The sequence below is a fragment of the Moschus berezovskii genome, chromosome 9 (assembly GCF_049115385.1).
Source record: "Moschus berezovskii isolate FMDL1 chromosome 9, NW_MosBer_1.0, whole genome shotgun sequence".
Lineage (NCBI taxonomy): Eukaryota > Metazoa > Chordata > Mammalia > Artiodactyla > Moschidae > Moschus > Moschus berezovskii.
The window spans coordinates 31,365,216-31,382,440 of NC_142468.1; the positions used below are offsets into that span (position 1 = coordinate 31,365,216).

Consider the following 17,225-nt stretch of genomic DNA (forward strand, 5'->3'; position numbering starts at 1 on the left):
CAAAGACATCTTCTGGACATCTTAAGAACTGCATAGTTTCTTTTTAAACAAAGGATCTTATTTTTACCTTAGAGTAATAGTTTAAACACCACTCATTAAGAAGGGTAAAATCAATCTGTATTAGGTTTGAAATTTTAAATATTACATGATTAAATTACAAACATACAGTATTTAAAGAAGATACAAAATTATTGCACACACATTGGAATTTCCAAAATATCCTTACAACTATTTCCAGATAGATTATAAAACACAAATATTTTAGTAAAAATAATTTATTTTCATATAAGGAACACATAAAATTATATGAAAATTACATGCAATGTTGAACCGCAACCTGAAAAATTTAAACAGAATACTTCATGAATCATGGAACCTTTTGATACAAAAATATGATTGGTAATTTAATCATTAAAGAACTATGTTTAATAAATTCAAAGCCACATTTCATTGATTTGAGATATGTCCTAGTAGTATGCAATATAATTATTTTAGAAAAATTATTTCCAGTGAAATATGAGTCCAAATTTTAAATGTGTCCACTCATTTTGAACATCTGTTTACTTAGCCTACAACTTATTTGTAAAATTATATCACTAGGGGCACATTTAATGAATTTTGTATATGAAATAGTATTCTTTTATTCTTGTAGCATGAGTTGCACTCATAATTAGCCACCTTCAGGAAGTATTATTGGTACCTATGATTCACATCTCTAAATAATTCTTAGGACAAACCCTGTTTAATGGTATTTTTTTAAAAAAAAATATAGTCCTAAAAAAACTAATCTGTAGTTCAACTAACAAAACTCAACCTGATTTAAGAATAGTTGTGTTTGGTAAGAAATGTACGCTTTAGTTTTAGATAAGCCTAAATGGATAGATATTCTACAAATGAAAACATACTTATTTCCTAAAATTACCTTTGCTTAGTATCTTTATATATCAAGCCAAAATGAGATTTTACAACTAAATGCTTCCAATAACAGGACTAAATATTTGATTCTTTGGACTTCATTTTATGTCACTTGTATCTTTTCAAATTGTTGTCTATTTCATGATTTTTCTAACATAGAAAATCAAATGAATAAGGTAACTATAAAGAAAGTTTAAGAGAGGTGATATTAAATAAAATTCACCAAGGATGATAGAGATTATCTTTACATGGAACTGAAGTGCTTCAGTAACATAAGTAACGTGATTATCTTATATATATTTTTTATCACCAACACTGTCTGCTAGTTTTTGCACAACTTCTAAGTGGAAATAGGTTTCTTGGTGTATATTCAGTTCTCTTTAGGCAGTTACATTCGATTTGATCTTGGAAAGTGGCTGCCAGGAATTCTGTCAGAAACAAAATATTTATGAGTTAAACAGTGGTGTCTATTTCTTAATGGATCAGCTAACTTAAGGTAATTCTGCAGTAAATAATTTTTGTATTTTATATGTGTACAATTTCAAAAAGACACCATAAGAGAGAAAAATATCATGTTTTTGACTAACTGTAAGTCAGGTTATCATGAGGATAACTCATTGATATAAAAATATATCATCAACATAAAGTGAAGTGCAAGTTGCTCAGTCATGTCTAACTCTTTGCAACCCCATGGACTACAGCCTGTCAGGCTCCTCTTTAGATGGAATTCTTCAGGCAAGAATACTGGAGTGAATTGTAATTCCCTTCTCCAGGGGATCTTCCCAACCAGGAGTTGAACTGGGGACTCCTGCATTGCAGATTATCAGCTGAGCTACCAGGGAAGCCCGTGATATCAACATAGTATACTCAATAAATATATACTTAGTGGGACATGCCTGATTTATAGCAGGGAAGTCAGTACAGCAAGAGCCAGGCTTAATAGGTGTTCCAGAGATTGGCTACAAATAAGCTGCTGCTGCTGCTGCTAAGTCACTTCAGTCGTGTCCGACTCTGTGTGACCCCATAGACAGAAGCCCACCAGGCTCCCCCATCCCTGGGATTCTCCAGGCAAGAACACTGGAGTGGGTTGCCATTTCCTTCTCCAATGTGTGAAAGTGAAAAGTGAAAGTGAAGTCGCTCAGTCGTGTCCGACCCTTAGCGACCCCATGGACTGCAGCCTACCAGGCTCCTCCATCCATGGGATTTTCTAGGCAAGAGTACTGGAGTGGCTTGCCATTGCCTTCTCCGACAAATAAGCTAGAGGGCAAATATTAACTGGAAATCTGGGTGGATAGGTTTTGAGCAGCAGAGTGAAACATTAGTAAGAATATCAGGTTCTTTGGCCTTCAGCTGGCCTCTAAGGACTAGGATCCAAACTGGAGGAAGGGCAAGTGGGGATTACAAGAAGTCTGAAGCATTTACATAATTCTCAGCCTTTGTGATTTCAGAGTTGAATTTACCTGTTGTTCAAAATATAAGTGAACTGCTTTGCATATTCAGTAAGTAGAAATGACTTGGGAGATAATACAATTAAAAGTGGTTCCCATAGTTGTTTCAATGTTCCCTCATATAAGTACAAGGTGAGCACTATTCTACCTTGAAAGCCATTTCTGTTTGAATTATGATGTATACGCTGGACTTTGAGAAAGATTTGGTGAATGTGAGAGAATAAGCCTTATGCTGACAGTCTTCCCCCAGCTCACAGAGTAAATACATAATAGTATATAACAAAATTTCCTATTTCTATACATGATTAGCAAATTTGGGAGGTTTAATGATGAGAAGTGATATTAAAACATGGAATAGCTTTACCTTCCCTCGTCCTGGTTGCTCTGGTACATCTGTGCACTTGGAGATGCCATATTCTGATGCGATAAAAGAGATGGAGAGAGATTTATCCCTCTGAGTTGCCGAAAAGCTATTTCTGCATGGATGCTCCGAGGATTATTTGTTACAATCCCTGCATTCTTGGTTTTTTTATCTGAAATTAGGAATTATGAAACAATGAAAGGCATTAATAAAATAAATTAATAAGCTATGGTTGTCCTTCAATTGACTGTATGCTATGCACATTTCACAGCATGAATTAAAAATTTTAAATAAAAGTTAAAATTGGAATATATTTCTAGTACTTAAATGCTGTTTAAGTTTTTCTGAGTTAGTGAATCAATTTGATACTTTCTTGGTAATTTTAAAAAATATCAATATCCAGAGCTGTGTGCTATAAATAAATAGATAAAGTGACCATACTTCTCAAACAAAAATTGGGGTGATATACTCAGAAAACAGAAAAGAAATAGGACTTTTCCAGAAAATCCTACAAAGTAGTTGCACAATGAATCTTAAAGATATCTCAGGAAAAAATTATGGAAATGAATCCAGGGTTGAACTAATCCCCAACCCCCCCGCCAAAAAAAAAGATATTGAAGACATTCCTGAAGATGATAGTGATGAAACTGTACTCTTAAGGAGGCTAATAACAATTTGGTATATCCAGTTTTACTGATAGTTATGTCTTCTGGACAAAAGCATTAAAATTCTCACTATGATTAAATCTTAAAGTTATAAGTAAGTAGAAATATAAAGAATAAGTTAAAAATAACATCTTAGACTAAATTATATTGGATTTTTAAAAATTGAGTTTCTTTTAAGAATAATTGCATAGAGAGATCTACTATTCTTAGTAGGTTTTCAGATCATTTTATCATTATTGTGATTCTCAGTTTTAGAATTTTATTGTCTAACAGTAGTCTGAGGCAAAGAGGGATGTCAAAAATAATGGAAGAGCTGAGCCCTCAGGGAAAGAGTTGTTGTTCAGTCACTAAATCATGTCCGACTCTTTGTAGTCCCATGGACGGTAGCACACCAGGTCTCCCTGTGCCTCGTTATCTCCGGGAGTTTCCCCAAGTTCATGTCCATTGAGTCTGTGATGCTATTTAACCATCTCATCCTCTGCTGCCCTCTTCTCCTTTTGCCTTCAGTCTTTCCCAGAATCAGGGTCTTTTCCAATGAGTCAGCTCTTCGCAATCAGGTAGCCAAAATACTGGAGCTTCAGCTTCGCTATCAGTCCTTCCAATGAGTATTCAGGGTTGATTTCCTTTAGGAATGACTGGTTTGATCTCCTTGCAGTCCAAGGGACTCTCAAGAGTCTTTTCCAACACCACAGTTCGAAAGCATCAATTCTTCGGTGCTCAGCCTCCTTTATGGTCCAACTCTCATGTCCATACATGACTACTGTAAAGACCATAGCTTTGACTATACAGACCTTTGTTGGCAAAGTGATATCTCTGCTTTTTAATACACTATCTAGTTTTGTCATAGCTTTCCTTCCGAAAAGCAAGGTCTTCTAGCTACCCCCAATTTCATAAAAATGATAGCCAGCCAACATCTGGAATTAGGGAAAAGGCTTTATTTAAGACTGAATGCAAATGTAATAACAGAATGAACCATTTCCATGCCTTGACCTTTTAATATACTCCCTTCCTTTACAGAGCTACCTCTTGAAATACTTCCCTACTAATAGCTTCATGAATATATACAATAATATTGTGGTTTCAAGGATGAAGTTTGATTTCTTTTTGTAAGACACACTTTGAGCGCCAAGAGTCTGTTATTATGAATATTTTTAAACCTCTACTTTTAGCAGAATGCACTACATGTTTTAGTAGTCATTTGCGATGAAATACACAAAATGGAATAAAAACTTTGAAAGGAAATGCCAAGAAAAATCCAGTAAGTATCACAAAGTTCAAATTGCAAGCAAATCTTTAACTACAACATATTAGTAGTTGGGTAGAACCAAAAAATACTATAGATTCTTTGAAATCAGAACAATCACATGAAACTTGAACACAAATTCACTTTTAGGAAGTGTAAATTTGTAAATTTAAAATATGCAATCAAAGTGAGATTTTTGTATCAAATGAAGTGGTTTGTTTTTTTTTTAACATTCATTCAGAAACTCAAAATACCTTCAACTTCAGGAGTTAAAGTGAAGTCAGATCCCAAGTAATGGCTAAATCCACCAGGCAGAATTACATTTGTTATCTTTATGGGAGGAGCTTTCACTTGGCTAAATGATGCACCATCCACAGGAGAGCTTGTAACAGGAATAAACTACATGATAAAAAATAAAAGTTAAGAACACCTTGCCTCTAAAACTCAGATCAATAGGCTTAGCCTTACCACAAGTCCCATTTGAAATTCAACTTAAAATTTTTTAGGTCAGAAATTAAATGGTTGCCTAAACTCAGAGTTAGTAGAGAGGCAAAAACGGCAAAATAGACAGCCTTTGGGGTCCTTAATCCCCCCATCAGAAACTTATTTTTTATTTTTTTCAGACTGCATTGTACGCATCACTACAATTTAGTGTGATGGTACCTCCCCATTCCAAAAGGTCCTAACGTGGTAAGTGTAAAATTAGGAAAATGAGAATTAGGCCTTTCCTCTTTTGTAATATCTTTTCTTTTTTTCTGAACAGGAGTTTCTGGATGGTAAGAGTTATATCTTCTATATCTTTGTGCTCCTCACATTACCTCTTCAATTGTCTTGTAGTTAATTAGTTTTTCAAATACAAGTAAATAAAATGGGGACTGAGAAAAGCATGGGGCTTCCCAGATGGTGCAGTGGTAAGGAACCCGCCTGTCAACGTAAGAGACATAAGAGGTGTGGGTTTGATTCCTGAGTTGGTAAGATCCCCTGGCGGAGGGCATGGCAACCCACTCTAGTAGTCTTGTCTGAAGAATCCCATGGACCTAGAGGAGCCTGGTGGGCTATAGTCTGTGGGGTCGAAAAGAGTTGGACACGAATGAAACGACTTAACACAAGAAAAGCATCTTACAACAATTACTTTTAGTGAGTGCACTAACCCTCTAAACAGTGTTTACATTTTATGTTAATTGAGAATGAAAGTGAAAGTGAAAGTGTTAGCTGTTCAGTCCGACTCTGTGACCCCATGGACTATAGCCCACCAGCCTCCTCTGTACACAGGATTTCCGAATTAAGAGGCTTGTAAAAGAGCTTCAGGAATCAACAAATGGAGGAGAGGGGTATTATAGACTGGACACTATTGGTTTCCCTAGAAATGTATGCCTGTTCTGTTTTTAGTGAGACTGACCTTGTTTATACTTTAAAAAATATGAATTCTGAATATATGATTCAATTTATTTAGAGGTATAGGCTTATGCATTTGTGTAAAATTACACATTTCCCTCATAGTTCAGTAAATGTAACCAAAATGCAGCTCTATAATGAGCACTAAGATATCAGGCCTTTTAGTAAAGCAGATCCCAAATTCCCTAACTAATTCCTTCATTGGCGTTTCTTCCCATCACTAATCTAGAAAGCTGTCAAATTTCTTCTGAAACCTAAGCACCAAAATGTTAGGGTTTAAAGGGCAACTTTAGAGTTCACTTATTCCCTCTTTATTTGCTGTTAAAAAAAAAGAACAGCAGCAACTAAAACAAAGGAAAATACATTAGAATGAACTGATAAACTTGAAAAGTATTCTATTCTTGTGTCTTCTGAACAACTAAATGAAATAATAACTCATTTTTGTCTGGACGGGAAAATAAAAATTATTATTGCATCTTAAAAAATAGATTTATCTGAAATAAAGACTTCAAATCCTCCCTTTATTTTACTAATCATATATAAATGAATTTTAAAAAACCTAACTTTTAAATAAAATATATATAGGATAAGTGGAAAGATATTCTTTCCATTCTTACATATGGCACTGATTCAAATAGCAAGAATAAGTATCTAGAATCACGGAAAACAAATCATAGTATAGACTGGGGGAAATGTTAGTTCACTATATGATAAATAGAAAAGAAGCAAACAAGAAAAACTTTTAATGAAATACACATCCATCAATGACTAAAATTTGAGTTTATGTCTTTTTTTTGCTATATTAAACCAATTAAAAATATATATGGAAATTGAGATCTTTGAAGTTGCTCTAAAAATATATATGGAAATTGATATCTTTGAAGTTGCTCTGAGTGATTTCTTCATATGGAATTTAGTATTCATAAAGTTATACAGAATTTTTTAAACGTAGCCAGCATTACCTTAGAATTTATAAAATTTAATGTTACAGTTCATATAGGTCTCTCACTGGAGGCCTCACATATGTGGTATGGTAGACAGCATAATGCTACCCCCCACAAGATGTCCACATCCTAATCTCCAAAACTTGTGAATGTTTTATGTGGTATAATGGACTACACAAGTATAATTAAATTAAGGATTTTGAGATGGAGAGATTATGCCATATTAACCAGGTGAAGTGAAGTGAAGTGAAATCGCTCAGTCATGTCTGACTCTTTGCGACCCCATGGACTATAGCCTACCAGGCTCCTCCATCCATGGGATTTTCCAAGCAAGAGTACTGGAGTGGGTTGCCATTTCCCTCCCCAGGGGATCTTCCCTACCCAGGGATCGAACCCGGGTCTCTCGCATTGTGGGCAGATGCTTTATCCTCTAAGCCACCAGGGAAAGCTATTAACTAGGTAGGCCCATCACAATCACAAACATTCTTGTAACAGTGGAGAGAAGATACTCTGGAAGCAAGAAGTGACTTGCTCGTGGAATATAAAAGAAAGGGTAAGGAAGCTTAAATCTTTGGGCTAAATTTTATTTGTTCTCTTTCTAAAGACTAGAGACTGTGACAATAATTTTGGTAGATGACATTTAGATGGTGCTTTCAATTGTATCATATAGAACAGTAGCTAACATTGTTTCTCACAAAGCATTGTTCTTGGAAAAACTTTTGTAGATATAACCCGTATATGAACCAATTTCCTTTGCCTAACCTAGATAATCTTTATTAACATTGTACAACTGTAAGTTTCACAGGTCTCTAGTTATTTTGATCTATAATAGAATCCCCTTGGTTAATAAAAGAAGTCCAGGAAATAATAAGAATTAGATCTATAATCTTTTTATAATTCTTTAAAAGATTTTAAAACATAAAAGTACATGTGCCCACCCATCTTTGGATGAAGGGCCAAGGCCTTTTCTGTAAGGAAGTATCCTTTGACTAGTATTTTGTCTGATTGATAAAGCCACCACAATTTCCAGTTTGGTTTCATTAAAATAACAAGAATTCAACAATATATGGAGAAAATTTGAATACAAGAAACTGCCTAGATTTTTAAAAATTTTCCCACATATTTTATCTGGCCTTTTATAATTCTCTCCCTTATTTTGCAGGGTTTTTTCCTCCCAACCTAATTTGATATTATTTGTGTATGTGTGTAGTTGATCTTTATCCAGATTCTGCATTTGGTTTTCAAAGAAACATGGAAATAATAATTTAAAATTTGTACTTGTATATCTATTTATTTAAAATAAAAGGTTGGCATAAGTTTTTGAAAAAAAAAAGCCAGCTTTTAATAAATCTGTGATTCTATTGCTGAAGGCAGAAGTTAGTTAGAGAGGAGCCTACTAGTATTAAATGCTAGGAATTGGTTAGTTTGTTTTATAGAGGGAATAGAGAGTGTGGGGGTAAGCCAGTGACATAAGCGAAAGCACCTACAGTAGTCTTATCTCTTTCCTCTTCAATTAACTTTTAAAAGTAATCTTTGTTCACTGACTAATGCCCTTGCTCTCTGGCTTTCAATTACATTAGAGGTTTAGTTACATTTCACTGCCCCACCCTAGTCCGTTCGTTCGTTCGTTCAGTCGCTCAGTCGTGTCCGACTCTTTGCGACCCCATGGACTGTAGCCTACCAGGCTTCTCTGTCCATGGGATTCTCCAGGCAAGAATACTGGAGTGGGTTACCATCTCCTTCTCCAGGGGATCTTCCCAACCCAGGGATCGAACCCGGGTCTCCTGCATTGGAGGCAGACGCTTTAACCTCTGAGCCACCAGGGACCAGGTCTTCATAATTTCTCTCTTGGATTATCCTAAAAACCTCTTAGTTGATTTCTCTGCCTCCAGGCTTTTCTTCCTTAAACTTTGCAAAGGCACAGCTCTACTAATATTACCTCTTTGCTCAAAAGCCATAGCTTTTCTGTGTTAAGTTTGATCTTTTGAAGATGGCTATGAAAAATCCTGGTGGTCAGTGATAGAACTGCCAAATAAGATGCATATGATATGATATGAAGAGGCTTCTTCCCTCTCTAACCTCTTCCCTATCACAGTCAGAAATCCTACTAGGGTTCATGGGCAAAAGGCCCATGAACAAAAAAACTCTTTCCATTTAGGAGATAGAAGGGGAAAGAGTTTTATTGTTAGTCACAGTTTCTAAGAGTGATATGTTATAGTTTCTTAACTTCTAGCAGCAACTCACATATGGAGCAAGAGGCACACAGTTTTAAATAACTTGCTCTGCATTAAAGTATGTTTTTAAATAAGGAGTTTTCCTAGTTTCTATGTATGTATATGTGCTCTATTCACCAGATGAAGCTGCTTTTGACAATAATCATTAAATACATACTAAAATAGTCTACAGAAGCATCATACATTAGATGTAAACATTTAAGTAAAAATCATGACATAATGTTCATCTATTACTAATTTATATATTTTAAAAGGAAAATTGTGAATAATCATTACCGAATTTTTCTTTGCTTGTAGTTCAGAGAAGTGAAATTCAGCTTTTGCCCTATCATCTGAATTCACAGGAATTCCATCTAACATCTGTAAGTTAGGCAGTCGAAATATAAGCACGTGGCGATGTAGCATTTTTCTACAAATCTGAATAAAGTTAAAAATAACAATTCATTCCTTAAAAAAGCTCTTTATTTCAAAGATTAATCTTTATTGAGAAGGATATTTAGCATAGACAGCAAAGATGACAGGTAACAGCTAATATATAGTATTAAATGATACAAATAGAAACTCCCTTTTGAAAAGATTTCTTAATTTTCTGTTATGCTAAATGAAGATAAGAGCTTTTTTTTTTTTAAACCAAGGCTACCATGTGCAGGTTTAGTTTCTTTGAAGAGTATATGATATTGTTCATTAACTACAGGCAATCCCAACTCATGAATAGGATTATATTATAAAAGTTTACTTATAAGAATTAGTTTGAAACTTACACTTTCCCATAGGTACTATGCAATTTAATTCAATGCACATTTGTTGAACTGTATGAATCATCACTTCATAGTGTTAACCTATTACTTGCATATATGCATGAGAAAGTGTGTAGAAAGAGTTAACATAGTTTGAGGCTGTTAACTTTAGAAGGATCTGTTTGCAAGGGTAAGTTTTAACAAGTTTTTGGTTCTTGGATTTTGGAAGATTTCCCACCATTCCTTAAGTGATAAAGGTAATTCATTATGCCTAGACAACTTTTACAAACAGTAGGGTCTTGCCTTATAAATAGCTGTGAAAAGAAGAGAAGCGAAAAGCAAAGGAGAAAAGGAAAGATATAAGCATCTGAATGCAGAGTTCCAAAGAACAGCAAGGAGAGATAAGAAAGCCTTCCTCAGTGATCAATGCAAAGAAATAGAGGAAAACAACAGAATAGGAAAGACAAGAGATCTCTTCAGAAAATTATGGATACCAAGGGAACATTTCATGCAAAGATGGGCTCGAAATGGTATGGACTTAACAGAAGCAGAAGATATTAAGAAGAGGTGGCAAGAATTCACAGAAGAACTGTACAAAAAAGATCTTCACGACCAATATAATCACGATGGAGTGATCACTCACCTAGTCCCAGACATCGTGGAATGTGAAATCAAGTGGGCCTTAGGAAGCATCACTACAAACAAAGCTAGTGGAGGTGATGGAATTCCAGTGGAGCTATTTCAAATCCTGAAAGACGATGCTGTGAAAGTGCTGCCCTCAGTATGCCAGCAAATTTGGAAAACTCAGCAGTGGCCACAGGACTGGAAAAGATCAGTTTTCATTCCAATCCCAAAGAAAGGCAATGCCAAAGAATGCTCAAACTACCGCACAATTGCACTCATCTCACATGCTAGTAAAGTCATGCCCAAAATTCTCCAAGCCAGGCTTCAGCAATATGTGAACTGTGAAATTCCAAATGTTCAAGCTGGTTTTAGGAAAGGCAGAGGAACCAGAGATCAAATTGCCAACATCCACTGGATCATTGAAAAAGCAAGAGAGTTCCAGAAAAACATCTATTTCTGCTTCATGGACTATGCCAAAGCCTTTGACTGTGTGGATCACAATAAACTGTGGAACATTCTGAAAGAGATGGAAATACCAGACCACCTGACCTGCCTCTTGAGAAACCTGTATGCAGGTCAGGAAGCAACAGTTAGAACTGGACATGGAACAACAGACTGGTTCCAAATAGGAAAAGGAGCATGTCAAGGTTGTACATTGTCACCCTGCTTATTTAACTTCTATGCAGAGTACATCATGAGGAACGCTGGGCTGGAAGAAGCACAAGCTGGAATGAAGATTGCCAGGAGAAATATCAATAACCTCAGATATGCAGATAACACCACTCTCATGGCAGAAAGTAAAGAAGAACTAAAAAGCCTCTTGATGAAAGTGAAAGAGGAGAGAGAAAAAGTTGGCTTGAAGCTCAACATTCAGAAAAGTAAGATCATGGCATCTGGTCCCATCATTCATGGGAAATAGATGGAAAAACAGTGGAAACAGTGTCAGACCTTATTTTTTTGGGCTCCAAAATCACTGCAGATGCTGACTGCAGCCTTGAAATTAAAAGACGCTTACTCCTTGGAAGGAAAGTTATGACCAACCTAGATAGCATATTAAAAAGCAGAGACATTACTTTGCCAACAAAGGTCTGTCTAGTCAAGGCTATGGTTTTTCCCGTGGTCATGTATGGATGTGAGAGTTGGACTGTGAAGAAAGCTGATCGCTGAAGAATTGATGCTTTTGAACTGTGGTATTGGAGAAGACTCTTTAGAGTCCCTTGGACTGCAAAGAGATCCAACCACTCCATTCTAAAGGAGATTAGTCCTGGGTGGTCATTGGAAGGACTGATGCTAAAGCTGAAACTCCAATACTTTGGCAACCTCATGTGAAGAGTTGACTCACTGGAAAAGGCTCTGATGCTGGGAGGGATTGGGGGCAGGAGGAGAAGGGGATGACAGAGAATGAGATGGTTGGATGGCATCACCGACTCGATGGACATGAGTTTGAGTGAACTCCAGGAGTTGGTGATGGACAGGGAGGCCTGGTGTCCTGTGATTCATGGGGTCGCAAAGAGTTGGACACATCACCGACTCGATGGACATGAGTTTGAGTGAACTCCAGGAGTTGGTGATGGACAGGGAGGCCTGGTGTGCTGTGATTCATGGGGATGCAAAGAGTCGGACACGACTGAGCTACTGAACTGAACTGAACTGAGTGACTGAACTGAACTGAACTGAACTGAACTGAACTGAGGATCTTGTTCAACCTGCTTTCATTCTGAGGTCTTGGAATTTTTGTATGTGATAGGCAGAGAGTACCTATGTGACAAGCCTCCAACAAAAATCCTTGAAATCCATTAAATCTAATGGGATTTCCTGGTCAGAAAATAAGATATTTGTTATTGGGTGAAGAGTGTACACTGTGTGACTCCCTCATGTGAGGAAAAAAGCATAAGGAAGCTTGCACATGGATTCCTTGACTCTGGTTATGTTTTTTTTCCTTCATCGCCTGGCTTTGTATCCTCATTATGTCACAGTAATAAACCTTTAGCCATGAGTACAACTATATGCTAAGTCCCATGACTTTTAGCAAATCTTCTAGCAAATCTCTGAATATGGATATGATCTGGGGGACTGACAACACAGAAGATGTATGCAGCACTGTTTGTGATTGAAAGAAAGGAAGGAAGGAAGGAAGAAAGAAACATTATCAAAAGGGAATAAATAATCTATTTTTTTAAATGTAGTAGATCAGTTCAGTTCAGTTCAGTCGCTCAGTCGTGTCCGACTCTCCGCGACCCCATGAATCACAGCACGCCAGGCCTCCCTGTCCATCACCAACTCCCGGAGTACACTCAAACTCATGTCATATATATTAATGAGGACTGATCTCTAAGTCATAAATTGAGTTTAAAGATAACCACATTCTAGGCCACAAAGCAAGTTTCATAAAACCAAAGAATGTATAAACTGTCTCTTCTAATTAAAATATAGCAACACTAGAAATAAATGACAAAGAGATAACTAAAAATACATAATAGGTTTGAAATTATCACACTTCAATAATTTAGTTAGAGAAGAAATCTTTTGTAAAGTAGATTCTAAGAAATAATAGGAAAAACACTACATATCAAAACTTTTAGGCTGTTGCTAAAGCAGTATTTGTATCCTAAAATTTATTAATTTAGAAGAAATATTAAAAGTTAATGAGTAGGCATTCTACTACTTCAGATTTTTTTAAAAAAGTAATTCCAAGAAACTAAAGAAAGAGGGTAGAAATTAATGAATTAAAAAAGAAAAATTATACTTGATAAAGCCAAAATATGGTTATTTGAAGAGATTAGTATGATAGTAAGACTCATCAAATATAAGAGAGAAAAAGCAAAAAAAAATAATTTAACTATAAAATAGGTGACAAAACACAGATATAATCAAGATTTTAAAAATTTATGAAAGTAGTATGATGGAAGTACATGTAAAAGTTAGAAAAGGACAATTTTATTGAAAAATGTAAGTTCTCAATATTGAACTTAGTATCTGTTCTTAATGGAGAAGGAAATGGCAACCCACTCCAGTATTCTTGCCTAGAGAATCCTGTGGACAGAGGATCCTGGTGGGCTGCTGTCCATAGGGCTGCACAAAGTCGGACACGACTGCAGTGACTTAGCATGCATGCATGTATTGGAGAAGGAAATGGCAGCCCACTCCAGTATTCTTACCTGGAGAATCCCAGGGACAGAGGAGCCTGGTGAACTGCTGTCTATGGGGTCGCACAGAGTCGGACACGACTGAAGTGACTTAGCAGCAGCAGCATATGTTCTTAAGTATAATGTAGTATATTTTCTTATCAGTTTAATAGAAAATGACCAGATATATATCCAATTCAGTTCAGTCTCTCAGTCGTGTCAGAGAATTTGAATAAGTTGTTCAAAGTCTAACTTCAAAAAATATTAAGTTCAGATGGTTTTAGAGATAAGATCTAATTATCCTTCAAGGAACATACAAGTCTTCTCTTATATAAATTAATTCATAGACTAGAAAAAGAGAGGAAGTAGAAGTGAAAGTCACTCAGTCATGTCTGACTCTTTGTGACCCCATGGACTATACAGTCCACAGAATTTTCTAGGCCAGAATACTGAAGTGGGTAGCAAGTTCCCTTCTCCAAGGGATCTTCCCAACCCAGGGATCAAACCAAGGTCTCCTGCATTGCAGGCAGATTCTTTACTAGCCAAGCCACCAGGGAAGACCAAGAATACTGGAGTGGATAGCCTATCCCTTCTCCAGGGGATCTTCCCAACCCAGGAATCGACCCAGGGTCTCCTGCATTGCAGGCAGATTCTTTACTAACTGAACTACCAGGGAAGTTCAACATATCTCTATGGAAATAAGTAAAATTATTATGATTTTGTTCTCTTATGCTATTCTTTTCAAGTTGATCAATGCTGTTTTGCCTCCTAAAATTAATTGGAGAGTTCTCTCTAGCTCAGCTGGTAAAGAATCTGCCTGCAATGGCAGGAGATCCCGGTTCGATTCCTGGGTCAGGAAGATTCCCCTGGAGAAGGGATGGGCTACCCACTCCAGTATTCTTGCGCTTCCCTGGTGGCTCCGCTGGTAAAGAATCCGCCTGCAATGTGGGAGACCTGAGTTCAGTCCTTGGGTTGGGAAGATCCCCTGGAGAAAGGAAAGGCTACCTGGAGAATTCCATGTACTGTATAGTCCATGGGGTCACAAATATGCTACATGAAATTTTAACAAATTGAATCCAGTAAAGTATAAAAGGTGACCAAGTAATATTCATCCCAGGAATTTAAGGATGGTTTAGCACTATATTCTATTAATTTAACTTGCATATTAACAGATTAAAGATAAATACTATATTACCAATTAGTTAAAATCCAGTGTCCATTCCTGATAAGAACAAGTAGCAAACTGGAATTAGAACGGGACTGCCTTAAAATGATGAAGGTTATCTACCCATGACCTACGGCAAACATCATATTTAATAGTGACAATTTAGAAGCATTCTTTGAAGTCAGTAACTATGAGTGTGTTTCTTCAATACTGTACTAGATGTCCTAGTCAGTACACTGAGAGATGTAAAGGAAATAAAACCATATGGATTGGAAAGAAAGATTAGAGTCATTGTTTGCAAATATTATGATTGACTACAGAGAAAATCCAACAAAATTTACAATCCATTAGAATTTAAGAGAGAGTTCAGAAGCTATCTGGATAAAGAGTAATATGCAAAAAATCAGAATTTCTATACTCTAGCAGCAAACAACCAGAAACATATAAAAAAGATATTGTTTAAAACAGCTATTAAAAGAACAGAAATGAAAAAAAATAAAACAACAGGATGATTAAACCAAAGATGATTAAAACTTTTAGGAGAAAATCACAGACCTTTATTGAAGGACATAAAATAAACACAGGGATATTCATGTTTGTGAATGAAAAGGATGAAAGCTAAAAATATTGGGGGAGACTGCTTACTGTGTCTCTTTCCTGGTGGAAGTAACTCTATGATGTGGCACTACTGGCTCTCTCAGTCCCTTCACTCCTCTACTTGGGGAAGTGACTTAACTGATAAATCTGGTAAGATTAAACTGGTCATATTTAGTTCCTGTCTTTTCTCTTCAGAAAGAGCTTATTGCTTTTGCTCCTGCAGGAGAAGCTCTCCTTCCATGTGGAAAGGCCTCAGACATGTATTCCCGCTACTGAGTCATCAAGATTAATTCTGGCAACTGTTGGCAGGGCCATTTGGCTTTGTCAAAATTCTAAACTAAGCAAAACATTCTCACCTCTCTGTCTGCCACTGTCATATTTCTCAATTTGTTCAAATGTTAGATAAGGGTAGTTGCTTATTTTATCCCTTCAAAGACTCCAACAGTAAAAGTGCCAAATTTTCCCCAAAATTAATTTATAAATATAATGCAATTCCAATTTCCAATTAAATTATCAACAAGATTCTCATATAACTTGAGAAGCTGTTTCCTGAAACTCACAGGAAGTGTAAAGGGCCAAGGATAGCTAAGACAGTGAAGAAAAAAAGAGAGAAGGAGGAAAAGAGGGAAAATTAGAGGTTCCTACTCTACTGGATATCAAGACTTAATATAAAACTTTAGTAATTAACATAGACTGATATTGTTATAGGGACTGACAAATAGACCAATGAATACAAAGTAGAACCAAGAAGTAGACCCTGTTGTATATGACAATGGCAATTTATATTGTAATCAGTTGGAAGAAGACACTAGTCAATAAACTGTACTTGTCAATAATAAATTGGATAACTTGTCTATGCATGTGGAAACAGATAAAATTAAATATTTTCTCACAGTATATAAAAATAAATTATATACAACTATAGATTACATTTAAAGTAAATTAACTGATAAATTAGAAAAATAAGACTCACCGGATTGCCATAAACTGTAAGTTCTCTGAGGGAAGAGATACCATCAAGTTTTTCCAGTTCTGCCATATCCTATTAAAAATTAAGCAGTAAATTATTATTTGGTTATCCAACATCTTCAAATATATGCTGATTTGAAGTTATTATATGTCGGTGTTGGATTATAACAAGTTGAATCTTCTGAAATGAGCTTGAGTGACAATATTTTGTATTGCTGATTAAAGATAGATCTGTTTACTATTGATTTCAAATACATGATTGGGTAAAGATGATGTGCCAACATGGAAAACAGGCCATACAGCAGCCCTTGTTAGGAAAGACCATATTTTTTTCAGAAGAGTTATGATCTATTCTAAAACTCAGATTGTATTTGGTTAATTCCTAAGAGGACTGACCTAGATGTGTGGAAAAGGAAGTGAATCTAGTCTAAACAATTTCAAAGGTACATATCAAGCAAAACCTTAACCAGGAAGGAGCATGTCATGTTGAATGGACTGAATACTGACATATTTGCTGGGAATATATATGGTTGAAAAACTGTTTCTCTAGTTAAATAAGTTGCTTTTGCTACTGAATGGGATTATTTATCATTATTTAACATTGGTGAAAGTTTGCAAATACATTTTAGTTTTTGAAAAATTATTTTTAAAATGGTATTGCTGACAAAATTTAGGCAACACGATCAGTTTAAGGTGGTTGCTAGTTCACAGTAATGAAATGGTTATTGATATGCTTCTATTCTTACTTGGAATGCCAAGTGGGTTTAGCCAATTCATCAAGTATCTATAAAAAAATTTTAGAC

At 35.9% G+C, this 17,225-nt stretch overlaps 1 protein-coding gene across 1 annotated transcript in view; it reads right to left on the reverse strand.

Annotated features, from left to right (window-relative positions):
- Nucleotides 1-612: 612 nt before the first annotated feature.
- LRRC9 (leucine rich repeat containing 9) overlaps nt 613-17,225 on the reverse strand; it is a 132,994-nt gene continuing 116,381 nt past the window's right edge. The window contains exons 28-32 of the mRNA XM_055436735.2: nt 16,427-16,495; nt 9,482-9,622; nt 4,887-5,031; nt 2,728-2,896; nt 613-1,343 (exon numbers count right to left, since the gene is read on the reverse strand). Of these exons, the coding sequence (XP_055292710.1) occupies nt 1,304-1,343; nt 2,728-2,896; nt 4,887-5,031; nt 9,482-9,622; nt 16,427-16,495 (564 nt within the window). The 3' untranslated portion in view covers nt 613-1,303. The remainder of the gene's footprint in view (nt 1,344-2,727; nt 2,897-4,886; nt 5,032-9,481; nt 9,623-16,426; nt 16,496-17,225) is intronic.